Raw genomic sequence first — 13,584 nt, 5'->3', positions numbered from 1 at the left:
TGTGGGGCGCAGATCTTGGGGTATCCGTTAGCGCTGTTCTCTGAATAGTGATTTCTTTCTTGACTGAACTTTTGCCTGAGCCAGGATTCTATTTTTTGTGTTCGTTTGTGGCACAGAATTTCTGTACAGGTGAGTGAAGATGCCTCATGGTTTGGTTCTTAGAAGCCGGAGCTGGGGGCACGTTAGCAAGAGATAAGGGGTATGCTGACTCGCTACTCTTGATGCCTTCGTCCACAGGTGCATATACTTTAAAGATGTTAGCTGGAAAAGCATTTTTGAGTATGCGGGAGCACTCTCCACTAGACGTCTTCTGCTGCTTAGGCTACTAAGAAACAGCAAATGTAAAATTTCTTGCGTTGCAATGTAACCGTTAAAAAGGCGTCATTCGTTGTGATCCGCACTCCCTAAAACAGTATAGAATCCCGTGGAGGTAGCTGTCTGCGATTGCTCACGCACCACGACCTACATTATTAGGGCGCGCCACGTCTGTTCGTAACAATGCACCCAAGGCAGGAGCACTCACCTGTACGCGCAATATTAACAATACGAACTTCCCCTGTTCCTCCTACCTAGACACCTGTCATCATTTATCACATGCATAGGAACGCAGAGCGAGCTCACAGTTGATTCGCCACCGGTGGGGCCGCTGCCAATTTCTAGTGAAGTGGCGAGAGCAGCACTTATTACTCGCAAGGCTACTTGTCAAACGAGGGGCTTTCTTTGTCGGTCACAGCGAAATGTCTTCTGCACATTACCTGGTTTACAAACGTCCGCCAATTTCGTGACATCCAGCCGGTACTTACAGCAAATTTCTGCAACTGAACACGAACGTTTGCTCTAAAAGAGTTGAATTATTTTTTCTCAACTAATACAGGTGGATGAGACGATGTATAGTCAGTGATGCGAAATAAAAAACACGGCGATTTTATTTTAAGGAATCAGGACAGGCGTCATTGGGATATTTTCAATACAGTAGGCCTAGAGTGATATTTGTACAGTAAAAGCACTGCATACAGATGTTCGAATGTGCTGAGATTGCAACAGTATTGATATGATTTGAAGGCACATTCAAATAGCACTGTTCAGTTGAGAGAAAGCCGGCAGATGGAACTTTTCATACTACAAAACACAAGGTCGACCAGCGCCGCTGGAGAGGTTCGCTTAGACGATGTATATAGTAAGAAATAGAGGTCAAGGTCTGGTCGTACCTCGAAAGGGGGCGAAAGATGTACTTACGCTAAGTTTTGCACTGCAACAGTGACGGCTCATCAGAACACACACACACACGCGCGCGCGCGGTGCGCGCGCGCGTGTGTGTGTGTGCGGGAGAGGCGGACTTATTGTTGTCCGATGGCGGAACGAATCACTGCCACATCGGCGCAACTATTTAGGCCGTGACACCTTTTCCCAAGCATTTCACCCCAGAAGAGCCGAGCACCAGGCCGGGGGAAAGCTTGTACCCATTGAAAAACCGGTGGGTAACCGGCGGCACCAGGGATCGAACCCGGTACCTCCCGAATGCGAGGCGGATGCTCTACCACAAGGCCACCACAAAAGATGATAAACACCCACCTAGAATATAAAGGTCACACACTGTGAAGTACAATGCGTGAAAATGTTTCTTTTTATGTTTTTAGTGCGATTTCGCACGCAAAGAAATGACCTGGAGCAGCATTTCACTCTTGGTGTAAATTATAATTCCCAGCTGGATGAAACCACGTGTCTGCAAATATAAACATTTGCAGAAGAAACACGGATAACAGTTACTTGTTTACAAATATAGTGCTTTTCGGAGAGAAATGGAAATTTTCCTAGTCTTTGAGCGGGGATAAGTTGCGGAAAGGTGTGCCCTGGAAGCTGGCAAAACTCCTCGGTTCTTTTTCCTTGCGGCTTTGCATTTCTTTCTTCCCTTCAGGTAGGAGCGACCTTTTGTGTAAAGTACGTATATGTAAGTCCTTGCCAAAGACAGCGGTTGCGGTTTCTGTATCCTTCCTTTTTTTTTTTATGTGTGCGCGCCCCAAAAGTTGAGCCCGCTTCCGCTTCCACACATAGACACAAAACATGTGCGCCTCTCTCTCTCTCCTAAACGCCTAGCATATGTGCCTTCATCTTCTTCACCGCATTCTATCCTTACCTTTTGCTTCAACGCCAGTATTGTTTTTAATTTTAATGCTGTCCTCCGTGTTTCACCATTTTCGGTTCGCACGTGTCGGTGACAGCTTCATTCCGGCCGCCCACCGTGGAGCGCGCTTCGTGGTTAGAGATGTCGTCATCAGTCAAGCGCGCATTTTTTTCCTCAATTGTTCTTTTTCCAGCGTTGTTTTGCATTCTACATTTCCTGCTTATTAAAGCATAGTTTACGCACAGCGCTTAAAAAAATTAAAATAAATAAATAAATAAACACAAAAGTAACGAGACCCCTGCATGGTTTTCATCTATGGCTTATTGTGGAGCCAGCTGTGTACTCTCTTGCTGTTTCCAGGTGATCAGCTTGTTATGGTATCATCGCAGCGATGGCTGTGTAGTTAGAGCAGGGTCCGGAAAAGAGTGAGGGTTGATTCCTGACCTAACTGGTGGTAATCGAGAAGGCTCAGGTGAACTAATAAAGTCGAAATAGAAATCACCAGGCGTATGAGAAAGATTAATGTGTGCGCATAAGTGTCAAAGACGCGACGCCGAGGAGCATGATACAAGCATCATCAGAGAAAACTCTATAACGGTAGGCTTGTGCAACATCTGTTGCAAGCTTACCTCGTTATCGCTGGATCTCGACGAGCATACGTAGCAGCTTGTCCTGCTATTCTTTGAGGCCGCTTAGCACAGAACCTAGAGAGCATTTGCTTTGCTGTAACTCACGAGTCTAATCTATTTTAAGCGCGTTATGTTGGGTACAGCTCTAGAAAAAAAGCTTTGTATTTGTTTTAATTTCTTGTAGGGTTAAACTCTACTTCAAAGAAAAACTACTTAGGCGGATAGTGTCCAAATCTTGTAGGCCGCGTTAGAGGCTCTGATTGATATTATAGACAGTTGATAGCATGTTTGATGAAATCAACTTGTGAAGAAATTCGTTACACTTAACGGCGTATCCACAAGTCGGAAACCAATCTTTGTTTGGTATTTGTTAATGACCAACTCCAGCACTGTTTATACGAAAAAATGATATGTAACATATTCCTTTCTTTTTGCGTTGGACTTAGGAGCTGGCAGATTTAATTACTGCATAATTTTTCTTCACGTTGAGCTAAAACATTTGTCCAGGCTTTATACAGTATTTTGATTTGCCTAAAGTGCTCGCAGGTGGGAGATTAGATGATGAGCCACCGGCTATGCTATGCCTTAGAACGTACTGCATTGCCATAGTACATAAACTTGCAACAGACACTGCCGCGAAAGTTTGTATTTATTGCTTGTTTGTTATTTTTCAAAGGTTTTAGCGCGCGAGATGAGGCCAGACATCTCGAATTTTTGCTGTCACGGGGTCGCTTTCACACGTTCGAAATGGTCGTAGTTGCGTTTTTGGCGCTTTATTGGGAAGGTTTTTCGTAACCATTAAATTTAATGCGGTAAAGATTGCTAGGCATTCTGTGCTTGATACGGTACCCAAACATCGCCCCATGGCGCTGCGAGCGCCAGCGAACACCGCCGTCTCCGAGCAGCTCCGCGTAACCTATCGTGCAGACTGACTCGCTCTCCTACTGACTTGTGTACGTCTGCTGCATCTGCACATGAATGAAACTTTCTCCGCTGTGCTCTGAGGTCACTGCGCCCGTTGTTTAGAGAATTGGTATTTGGCTTTTATCACGTCACCATTTTTTTTTTTTTTTTTTTGTGAGGAAAGCACTGCATACGAAGTGAAAATTGAAAGGATGTCCTAAACGAATCGGCGGCAAGAATGCGTTTCTATTTTTCTCATCTTCTTTGCGTACTTGCTCGGCTGCTTGTGGTTGCTTCCGCCATGATGTTGTCCTGGTGGCATTTGTTGTTTGTTACTTTTTTGCTTTTGTGTTCCTGCTGCGCTTTATTCGCCTTGTCTCCTTACTGCTAACCAGAACTTCCCTGACTGACCCTTGGCGCTTTTTGATGTGGAAGAAATACCGAAACGTATTTCGTGATGTCGCTGCATGTGAGGTGGCTGAAATTTGAGTGTGCAGTTTTTACCGTTTGTCCACATCGAGAGAGGGGTGCTGAGTTGAACGCGTCCACTGCCCTGAGAAAATTTGTCGTGACCGCCTGAGTTGGCGCTGTGTGAACAACTCAGGATGCGGCGTCGTAATGCAATGGCTTCAGCAAAAAACTTCCCAGTTGTTCTTGGGAGGAGTATTTGGCCAGTGTCCCAATTTTTATATTTGAGAACTCGGCCGCGCTATCAATTGGCTTGCGACTAGGCACATTTTTGTTCTCTCAAACCACACATTGCAGCGTCATCGCGTTCGCACCTTTAAAGGAGCACCTCGTCTCCTTTTCGCAATGCCTACGCAACAATTAACTCCTTTGGGTAATGTGATGCAGCCGACCTTGAAAAATAACCATACTTATTTACGATCCTCTCCTGGCTACTCTAGGGTCTGCATCTTGCCGAAAGAGTAGAAAACGCTCCGAGGACGTCTTTGTTTGGCATTTCGTTAAAGCCATGCACGTGACTAAACCGAAGTGATTCTTGATTAAGTATTATATGAAAAGTTGTCCACGAAGAGAAAGGTACAACATCGGCTCTTCAAATAGATGGCCAAAATTTCTCCATTTAAATGCTAAACCTGTTAAGGTTTCTCAAAATATCGACCCGTTTCTGCTTCGGCGATCAACACCCTATTTATGTCCGTGTGCTTGAAGCCAACACTTACTCAGCTGCCTTGTAATCTTATCCGCGGTTCTGCCTTAATTTATGGTCGGGGTTAGCGGTTTTTGCATACGGGGTACACTATCAAATGTCTGCTGATCCGGAACCCTTCCTTGAGTCGGTAATATCAAAAGCCAAGACATTCCATTCATATGAATGCGGCACCGCTTTTGTGCTGTAACGGCGAACTCTATAAAGCGCAAGGGTTGCAAATTGCAGAGCTGCGCTAGTTGCTACCCGATGTGTAGGACAGAAGTTTGCATATCAGAGGGCGACTGCCATTTTCGCTTTTGAAATTGTAAGCACTGCTGTTTTACTGGGGTCGAATAAACGTGAACTGTATAGTGAAAGACCGCCGGCGTGCTTTTTCTTGTTGTCGCAGACGATATATTATTCCAATTACTTCCTGTTTACAGCTGTACAGTCATGACCTGCTGCATTGATACTTCAGTTGCATCTAAAATTCGTGCCACCCGTCTTGTGTTTAAATGCTTAACACATAAACACGTAGGCTAATGTGCCATCTGAGTAGAGCCGGATGCAAGCAAGGCGAGCAGGGCAAGCAAGACGCATCGCCTCTTCAAGCATCACAAACCTACCCATCGACCAAAGTGATCGGCGCGCGTTGCTGCTGACGAGCGTCCGCTTATACCCGCCGTGGTCTAGAAGTGGTGGTGGTGGTAGTGGTATTAGCAAAAACATTTATTGGATGTTTGCAAAGAGGTATGTTTGGCAACGAGCTCGACGGGAGCGAGCAGCGTGCGGGCAGGGAAAGCGCGCAGCTCATGGTGCATGGTTATAGTCAAGGCGGGGAGGTAGCGTCGCGCCAGATTAGCGCTGCAGGATTCGTCCGCTAGGGGAGGAGCGCGCGCTGCAGTCGCGCACTCAAACTTGAGGTTGGGTTTCCTATTGTTTCAGCCTTTTAGGAGACACTGGTAAAGGCATAGATCATAAAGGCTCTCGACTTTCATTCCACCTTTGGCTTCATATCTATATTCAGGTGATTTTGTTTCATATTTACCTGAAGACTCCGCGTGTCGTGCTATCGTAGCAGCGTGGAACACCTCCAAGTTTAGGTTTACAAACACGCAACTAAAGCTGATAAGAAAATATTTGATTCATTTCCTATTTCCTATTTTCGATCTGTTCAACTACGTAGGTCGGAAAACTGTGGTAACTTTATCATCAATTTAAATAAAGTATAATATTCACCTCTTATTCTGTATGCAAAATAAAAGGAAAGCTGCATTAAAGCTTGGCGAAACTGAAGATAAAAGCACGTATATGATATCAGGCCAGATCAGTTTTCCGTTACAAGACACGTTATGGCAACGAAGGTTGATTATAATACTCTAACAAAATTACACAAGATCGTTCCAGTTCATTTCTATCAAACATTACAGCGCAGCATCCATTCCATTGACCCGCGAGCTGGCGCATTAGAAATTTGAGCAGACAGCTGTAGAGGCTCTCCCTTCGATGGAGGCGAAAAGCAAGGCGTCCATGTGCTGTACGATGTCAGTGCACGTTAAAGAACCCCAGGTGGTCGAAATTTCCGGAGTCCTCCACTACGGCGTCTCTCATAGCCTGAGTTGCTTTGGGACGTTAAACCCCACAAACCAACCAACCAATCTAGCATTATAGTTAGAGGCTCAACAGTTACATAGTACTACATCTTAGCAGTGCACCCGTAGATAAAACGTGTATTCAACACTTGGCGTGCTAAAAGAAATATGCAAGGGTTCATGCGAGAAGCAAATGGCTGCCAGTTCAGATCTGGGACGATGAGGCTAAACATGCCTAGCAAAAAGCACGCATCTGTCATGTACTTCAGAAAACTGACTACGCTACATTTGTGTTAATGATTCATTTGATGCCAAAGTCTGGGTAAGAAAAGGCGCTCCTAAATGCTTACAAATTGCGGTGCGTGAAGTTGGTGCTGTTACAAAGTATAAAGTCCCGCCGGGGTGGCGCAGTGGTTACGGCACTCGACTACTGTTCCCAAGAACGCGGGATCGAATCCCGGCCTCGGCGGCAGCTTTTCGATGGAGGCGAAAAGCAAGGCGCCCGTGTGCTGTGCGACGTCAGTGCACGTTAAAGAACCCCAGGTGTTCGAAATTTCCGGAGTCCTCCACTACGGCGTCTCTCATAGCCTGAGTCGCTTTGGGACGTTAAACCCCACAAACCAACCAACCAACAAAGTATAAAGTCCTTCGTCGTTTGTCACTTTACTAAAGTGACAAACGAACGGCGTGTGGAATCAAACGTACTCCAAAACAGTTTTAGGTGTCCACAGAAGCAAGTGTGACAGTCACTTCGCCTTTCCCTTCATGTCAACCAAATATTGTTATTCGCATAGACGGCTCGCACAGCAGGTGCTGACATGATTATATGTTGGGGCGCGTCGAGGTGGGACAGACGGGACACTTGCAGATCACATTGCGGCCACAAAGAGTAAAGATTTCGAATTCTCACATGTAGGTGGTGCTAAGTGTGTCCACCGAATTTTCATCTATCTTTTGTCATCGGCACTGGCTCACGAATCCAGGAAGATTGCTTGTCAGTTGTCATCTCCTGTATAATATGACATTTAAACTTAACAACATTGTCCAAATCGACGATGAAGAGCTCTCGTGACGTCGTACTGACGACAAAGGGGATTTTCAGTTAAATTTAGGAAATAGCAAATATAGCCCCTAGTTTAAACTTTTGCCATCGTTAAAATAGCCGATGTGTTATTTGAGCTTCGCCAAAAGGGTATACAGAAAATCTGAACAGCAATTTTATAGTTTACGACAGCACATGCAATGCACAAGTACCGTCTTTGTCAAAAGCAGTCAAGCTCAGCGGTTTCCTTCTCAGCTTTGTAAAATCGCCTTCACAGCATGATTGAAAAAAAGCGCGAACTAGACCCAAGGACGAAGAAAGGAATAAGAGGAGAGACGCTAACTCAGAGCACCTACCAAACCTTAAATCACTTCGTCAGTAAAAACATCCTTCGTACTTAGATTTTAAGACCACCTCGGCTTTTAAGGTTGCCTTAAAGGCTGCATTACACGGCTGACACGTAGACACCACAGCTTGATTACTTTTGGCAAAGAAGATGCATACTAGCTGGCGACTTTAAAAACTTTCGTTTTTGGTTCTTTCTCAGATTTTAAGATAAAGATCATAAGAAGCAGGGGCAGCAGTTTCTTTTCTAGGTGTCCTATTCCTGCAACGACGTTCTGCAATATTTCAGGTCTTGTAAAGCTTCCCAGAGAGGGACAGATATCAAGCATTTATATCATGCCTTCGCCGAAAGCATGATATAAGTTATGATATGATATGATATAAATATTACATAAATCATGATATAAGCTCACACCCGGTCAGAGCGAAAGCTTATTGCTGTTTTTTTTTAGCTACTGCTTTTTTGTGACATAATCCTCAATGTTTCGACCACGAAGATGCTCTCTGGATGTGTGAAATACGCAGCAATCCATGACATTTCGACTCTCATATTTGGAGAAATGGGACAAAAGGAATTGTTATGCCCGTAGTAGTATTGATTCTAGGGTAGTTTGTGAACGTCTGAAAAAAATTAAATTTCGCTCGCACATCAACTTTTTCGCTGACTCATCCTCATCCTAATCCATCACTCAACTCATCGATCATTTCATTGCAACCGATATATTTCCATCTTCAACAATAATCAAGAAAGCACTGGGGTTACGAGGGCAGCGGGACATTTTTTTTTTTTTTTTTTTGTACTCTCAGTGCTCGTACAGCGGGTGCTTAATTTTAGGCGTCTACAGCCTCAAGCCGCAAACAGATTGAGCTCGTCTTATATTGCTTATTTGGAGGCGTGACTTGTTTGCTGCTCTTAGAGCTTTTGTAATCTTGAAAACAGTAGAAAATAGATATTGCCACTGACGCGTGTTTCATTACTATAGCGGTTCTGGCGGATTTACCGAGCCCCAAAAGCGCGCGATAAAAGGATAGGCGAAAATTTACCTTCCTGGCTCAAATACGCTGTGGCCATGCCTATACGTCTCCTTGAGACTGCCAGAGCTAAGAGCACGTTTGAGCTCAATGCGCTTTTCTTAGAGGCGTTCTTTGTAAGGAGCGACAAATTACTCCGCATTGTCTTCAGCCCGACACCTGCTCCATTAGATGGACTTTCTTCATCCTTCCTTGACTCATCAGACAGGGAAATGGGCGTTTGGTTGGAGGACATTGGGTGCTGCTACCAGATGAACAAAGCAGTGTAGGAGGTACTGCTTACTCTATTTAGATGCTGCATTATTGAGCCCTCTCAGTATATATTGCACATCCTTTTTCTAGAAGCCCCTACACGCTTAACTGAGGCAGGGATCAATAATCACGATGAGGGCTAGCGATTGGTTATCGAAGGAAAGGAAGTAACGTATTTCAATTACTGCGGCCGCTGAAAGGCGCCCGTCGCCACTTTCATCGCGAGATCCTGGGCCGTTGAAATAAAAGACCGTGGCGGCTTCAAGCACCGTTTCGACCCTCTTTTTGTTTCCTTCGCCGGGCGCTTTTAATTACGGTCCGCCAACAGAATGGAGTCGAGAAATACAAGCGCGCTTCGATTGATGACGGGGCTACACTATGCCGTTGAAGATTTTGCGGCCCGCCCAAAGGGAGCAAGTTAGATTGTGCAATTTCTCGCACACTTAATTACTTCTTGGCACGGACGTCTTTTTCCCCTGTACCGCCTCTCCTCGACATAATTCCTCGCCGCTTCTTTGTTATTACGGCTTCAAGTCTCGAACGAATGGACTTAACGTCGTCACGCGCACAGACACACAAAAAAACAAAATTCTTCCTGCGAAGATTTTTTTTTCTTCACCTTTTACTACCCGTCCATTATTCCAGTCGAAGAAAAGACGGCATTTATTTACCTTTTGTCTATCTCGCCAAGGTGGATGTCGAACTTGTCAGTCGCTTTCGTAATTGCAATTCTCCGCAATAGGTACCCCGAGCGAAGGGCATTCCTTCCTTCGGGGAAGCTTGTCCTATCTTTTAGAAGGTCACGTCGCGATGTTCTTCTGGCTTCTCTGGCTTCTCTATGGCTTCTTCTGGCTTCTTTCTTTTCTGAGCAAGACACTTTTTACTACACCCTAGAACTCAAATTGTGTCAGAGAATAGCGGACAGCTACTGACAATTCTGAATGCTAGAAGTACTCGGCGTATTCGACTTTAAGCTTATTCTTCTTGCTCATAAAACCTCAGCGCTCGAACGAATGACAATAAAGGATCTTTAAAAACGAATTAGTTCAAGGATAAAAGGGTACATGCTTAATTTATCTGTGGCTAAAAGAAATATTCCAACAAGTTTAATTTCACCGTCACGGAAGTTCAAAGCCGCAGATTCCTACTTCTGATAGCTTATTTGATCTTAGTTGCGCTCTTTAGCATCAAGACCAAAAATGCTTTATAAAGTCTATTGTTACAAGGCCGAAGATTGCTTTTACAGCAGTATGTATGTTTATCACCTTCACTGCATAAAAATAAATTGCAGGTTTAACGATGTCAAACCTAGTGTAATGTGCGAGATGCCTAGTTTGGCGTAGTTTACTTTGGTACAACCCAGAGGGCTATGGAACGAAAAATGGTAGGGGTAACATTAAGAGATAGAAAGCGTGCAGAGTGGGTGAGAGAAGTAACTCAAGTTACCGACATTCTAGTGGAAATTAAGAAGAAGAAATGGACATGGGCAGGACATGTAGTGCGAAGAGAGATAACTGATGGTCGCTGAGGGTAACAAACTGGATTCCGAGGGAAGGAAAGCGTAGCAGGGGGCGGCAGAAAGTTAGGTGGGCGGATGAGATTAAGAAGTTCGCAGGGGTCAAATGGATGCAGCTAGCACAGAACCGGGTTAAGTGGAGGAATATGGGAGAGGCCTTCGCCCTGCAGTGGGTATAATCAGGCTGATGATGATGATTATGACTTTGGTACACGGTAGATATAGGTGTTGTCTTTTCGCTTGCCTCGGGCTACTGTCACGAAGGGTCAGGCTGTTTATCCGTATTGAAGGTGACAACGTGGTGGCTCATCATGTGAGCTTTTGCGGTAAAACCACCTGCCACGTACGTCACTGCTGACATCATATGCATGTTTAATGTACGCAAACACATAGGCGTGTAACTGTAAAATCAAATGCTATATGTATAGGCTTCACACATACTTCCCTGTTTCTTTTAATTTTCCCCATGGAGTAATACTATCAGAAAAATAACTGACAGGCGATCGATGCGGGCCAATACGACTGACTTGTGTATCATAATTGACATTTCTGCTCGCTCCTGCATAACAAAACACATGGCATACATTTTATACCTCTGCCTTTATTGCACACATTGCCTTCGTTGTACTTAATTACACTTGTATTCTTCAATTTGTTTTCCCCTCGAGAGCAGGATAACCCGTATGTCGCGTATTGGCGTTGTGGTTAGGCTGTCCGGGATCGGCGTACGTATTTGACAGTTTAGGATTGTTGGTCGTTCGTTGAAGACCCCCCCTCCAACGAGATCGATTCAAGAGCCATTTTACCGCGAAAATGAGTTAGCACACAATTACTTCAACGGAAAAGTGATGTTTGCAACGCACCCAGCTGTTTGATATCTTAACTCCTCTTTTCATCCCTCTTTACTCCATTTCCACCTTTCATGGTGCCACCGTTTGCTTTGTGCCCGTATAAATCACCCATTCTGGCCTCTTCCTTGTCTTTCTTACTATAGGGATGGGTGATTTTCTTTCCCTCTTTGCGTTTGACACGTGCCAATAGTGGTAGGTGGCATGTCGTTCTCATCGGTATTAAGGAAATCCATCGACGGACAGTTTATTTATTTCAAGCTGATCGTTTTATTGCTATAATATCAAAAACGGCAGTGTAGCCAACATTTCAGACATTTTTTAAATAGTTTCACTTTACTAAGGCTAACTTCTGCGCCATGAGTCGGTCAAGAAAAGAGTGGATGCGACAAACCTGTAAAAGTAGGGAGGGGGAAAGGGGGAAGAGTACTTTTTATGTGAAACCTTTTAAATAGATTTGCAGGCCATTTTTTCCCTTGTTTTGAGTTTGCGCGAGATGTCTTTTACAAAAATCTAAAAATCCCAAAGGGTCAGCTGACTTTCATTCTCGCCTCATGTGTAGTATCACGGGGTCGTGGCATCATTACATTCTCGTTATTGTTCTATACTAACGACTCATACATCACTGCTATACAAAAAGTAGTTCGGCAGTTCCGTATGAAAATTCGTTTTTCCCTTCTGCCCTGTCTCTTTCCCGTTGCCTCGCAGGGAAGCCAAAGCCGACGCTTGTGTGGAGCGGCATGCCGGACGGAATGATGGCCGAGGTGCGGCCCTCTTCCGAGGCTCAGCTCACCACCTCCACTCTACTCATTCACTCGCTGAGAAGGGAGGACCTCCGCTCGACGCTCTACTGCACTGCCTCCAACAACATATCCTCGCCGGCCGACACTTCCGTCACGCTGGACCTCAACCGTAAGTTCATTGTTAGCTTTGACCTTTGGCTGTTGGTTACGATATCACGGACCCTAAGCCGTCTGTCGGGTTGGCGACATTTTGGAAAATAAAAAAACATGGCCATGTGCAAACCTGTTTGAGAAAGGACATGAGGTGATGAAACTAACATAGATACGGGTTCTATACTGGCTACCTCGCAATCCTTACGGCTCACACGTAAGCAAACGCTATTAGAAACCCAGTTTTGATCACAGCTCAATCTGAGAAAAGTTTCCAGAAACCAACATTTCGCCCACTTCGAGCTCTTGATCAAATTACTTTTATTTAAACTCCGAAATAACACTTCATTATTGGAAATCTATTTCGATAGGGGAAATTGCCTTGTACATTGGAGCAACAGCTCTGCTGTCTCGAGCTGTTACCGTACGGTTCGGTTTGGTTTATAAAACGACAAAAAGTGGCATTGGATGAGGAACGCCGTAGGGGAGGGCGCTGAGAATTGCGCTCAAATATGCTTCTGTAAAGGTTACTGATATTAGGCACTACACGGATCCCTTGCATTTTGCTTTCATTGAAAAGCGGCCACCGCGGCCGAGATCGTACTCGGGCCTGAGGGCCAGCTGTCGACCTCTCCAACAACTGACCCACCACAGTGGCTACCGGTGCTTATTGTTGATTAAGCCATTCTCGCCACGTCATGTACTAGCCGCAACTATTAGATAACTTGCGGAATGATTATGAATGTGAGAAAGGTGCCCGGTTCGAACCCTGAAAGCGTGATTTTTTTTTTTAACTTACGGAACCTCTCTAGGAGCGATATGATCTTCCATTGTGCCGTATGGGAGAGTTAATTTAGGCAGATGCTAATGAGAAGTTGCATTTTTTTAAAATATATTTTAAGATGTTTGATATATTGTGGAACTGAAAATGATTGTGGAAATGATTGGCGCGGCCTCAATCATATATTCACAAGCTGAGTTCACGTCAAGAATGAGCACTGCATTCTCAACGCACGATGGCTACTTTAGCAACGGGTTGCAATCGCGGTGAGACGACAACGATGCCGGCTATATGAGGTGCAGCATACATTGTGGGACTATTGAATATGCTTAAGGTCACCAGAAGACGAAATACGTACGACAGTACTGTCCCGCGTGCTCATCGTGGTGTTTACATACTTTTTGCTGGTTTCATTAAATTAGAGTGGCTAGACTGGCGATTCACCACACCAGGAGAGAATTTCATGCGACCTC

The 13,584-nt window shown here is 44.8% G+C and overlaps 1 protein-coding gene across 1 annotated transcript in view; it reads left to right on the top strand.

Annotated features, from left to right (window-relative positions):
- The window catches only part of LOC146200079 (neural cell adhesion molecule 2-like), an 87,697-nt gene that overhangs the window by 26,754 nt on the left and 47,359 nt on the right, over nt 1-13,584 (top strand). Inside the window, exon 5 of the mRNA XM_084592266.1 lies at nt 12,146-12,349. Within this exon, the coding sequence (XP_084448392.1) occupies nt 12,146-12,349 (204 nt within the window). The remainder of the gene's footprint in view (nt 1-12,145; nt 12,350-13,584) is intronic.

This window comes from Amblyomma maculatum, chromosome 2 (genome assembly GCF_055883805.1).
Source record: "Amblyomma maculatum isolate TAMU_Amacu chromosome 2, ASM5588380v1, whole genome shotgun sequence".
Classification (NCBI taxonomy): domain Eukaryota; kingdom Metazoa; phylum Arthropoda; class Arachnida; order Ixodida; family Ixodidae; genus Amblyomma; species Amblyomma maculatum.
Note: the sequence above shows the minus strand (reverse complement) of the source record. Positions and strands in the feature narration are given on the sequence as shown.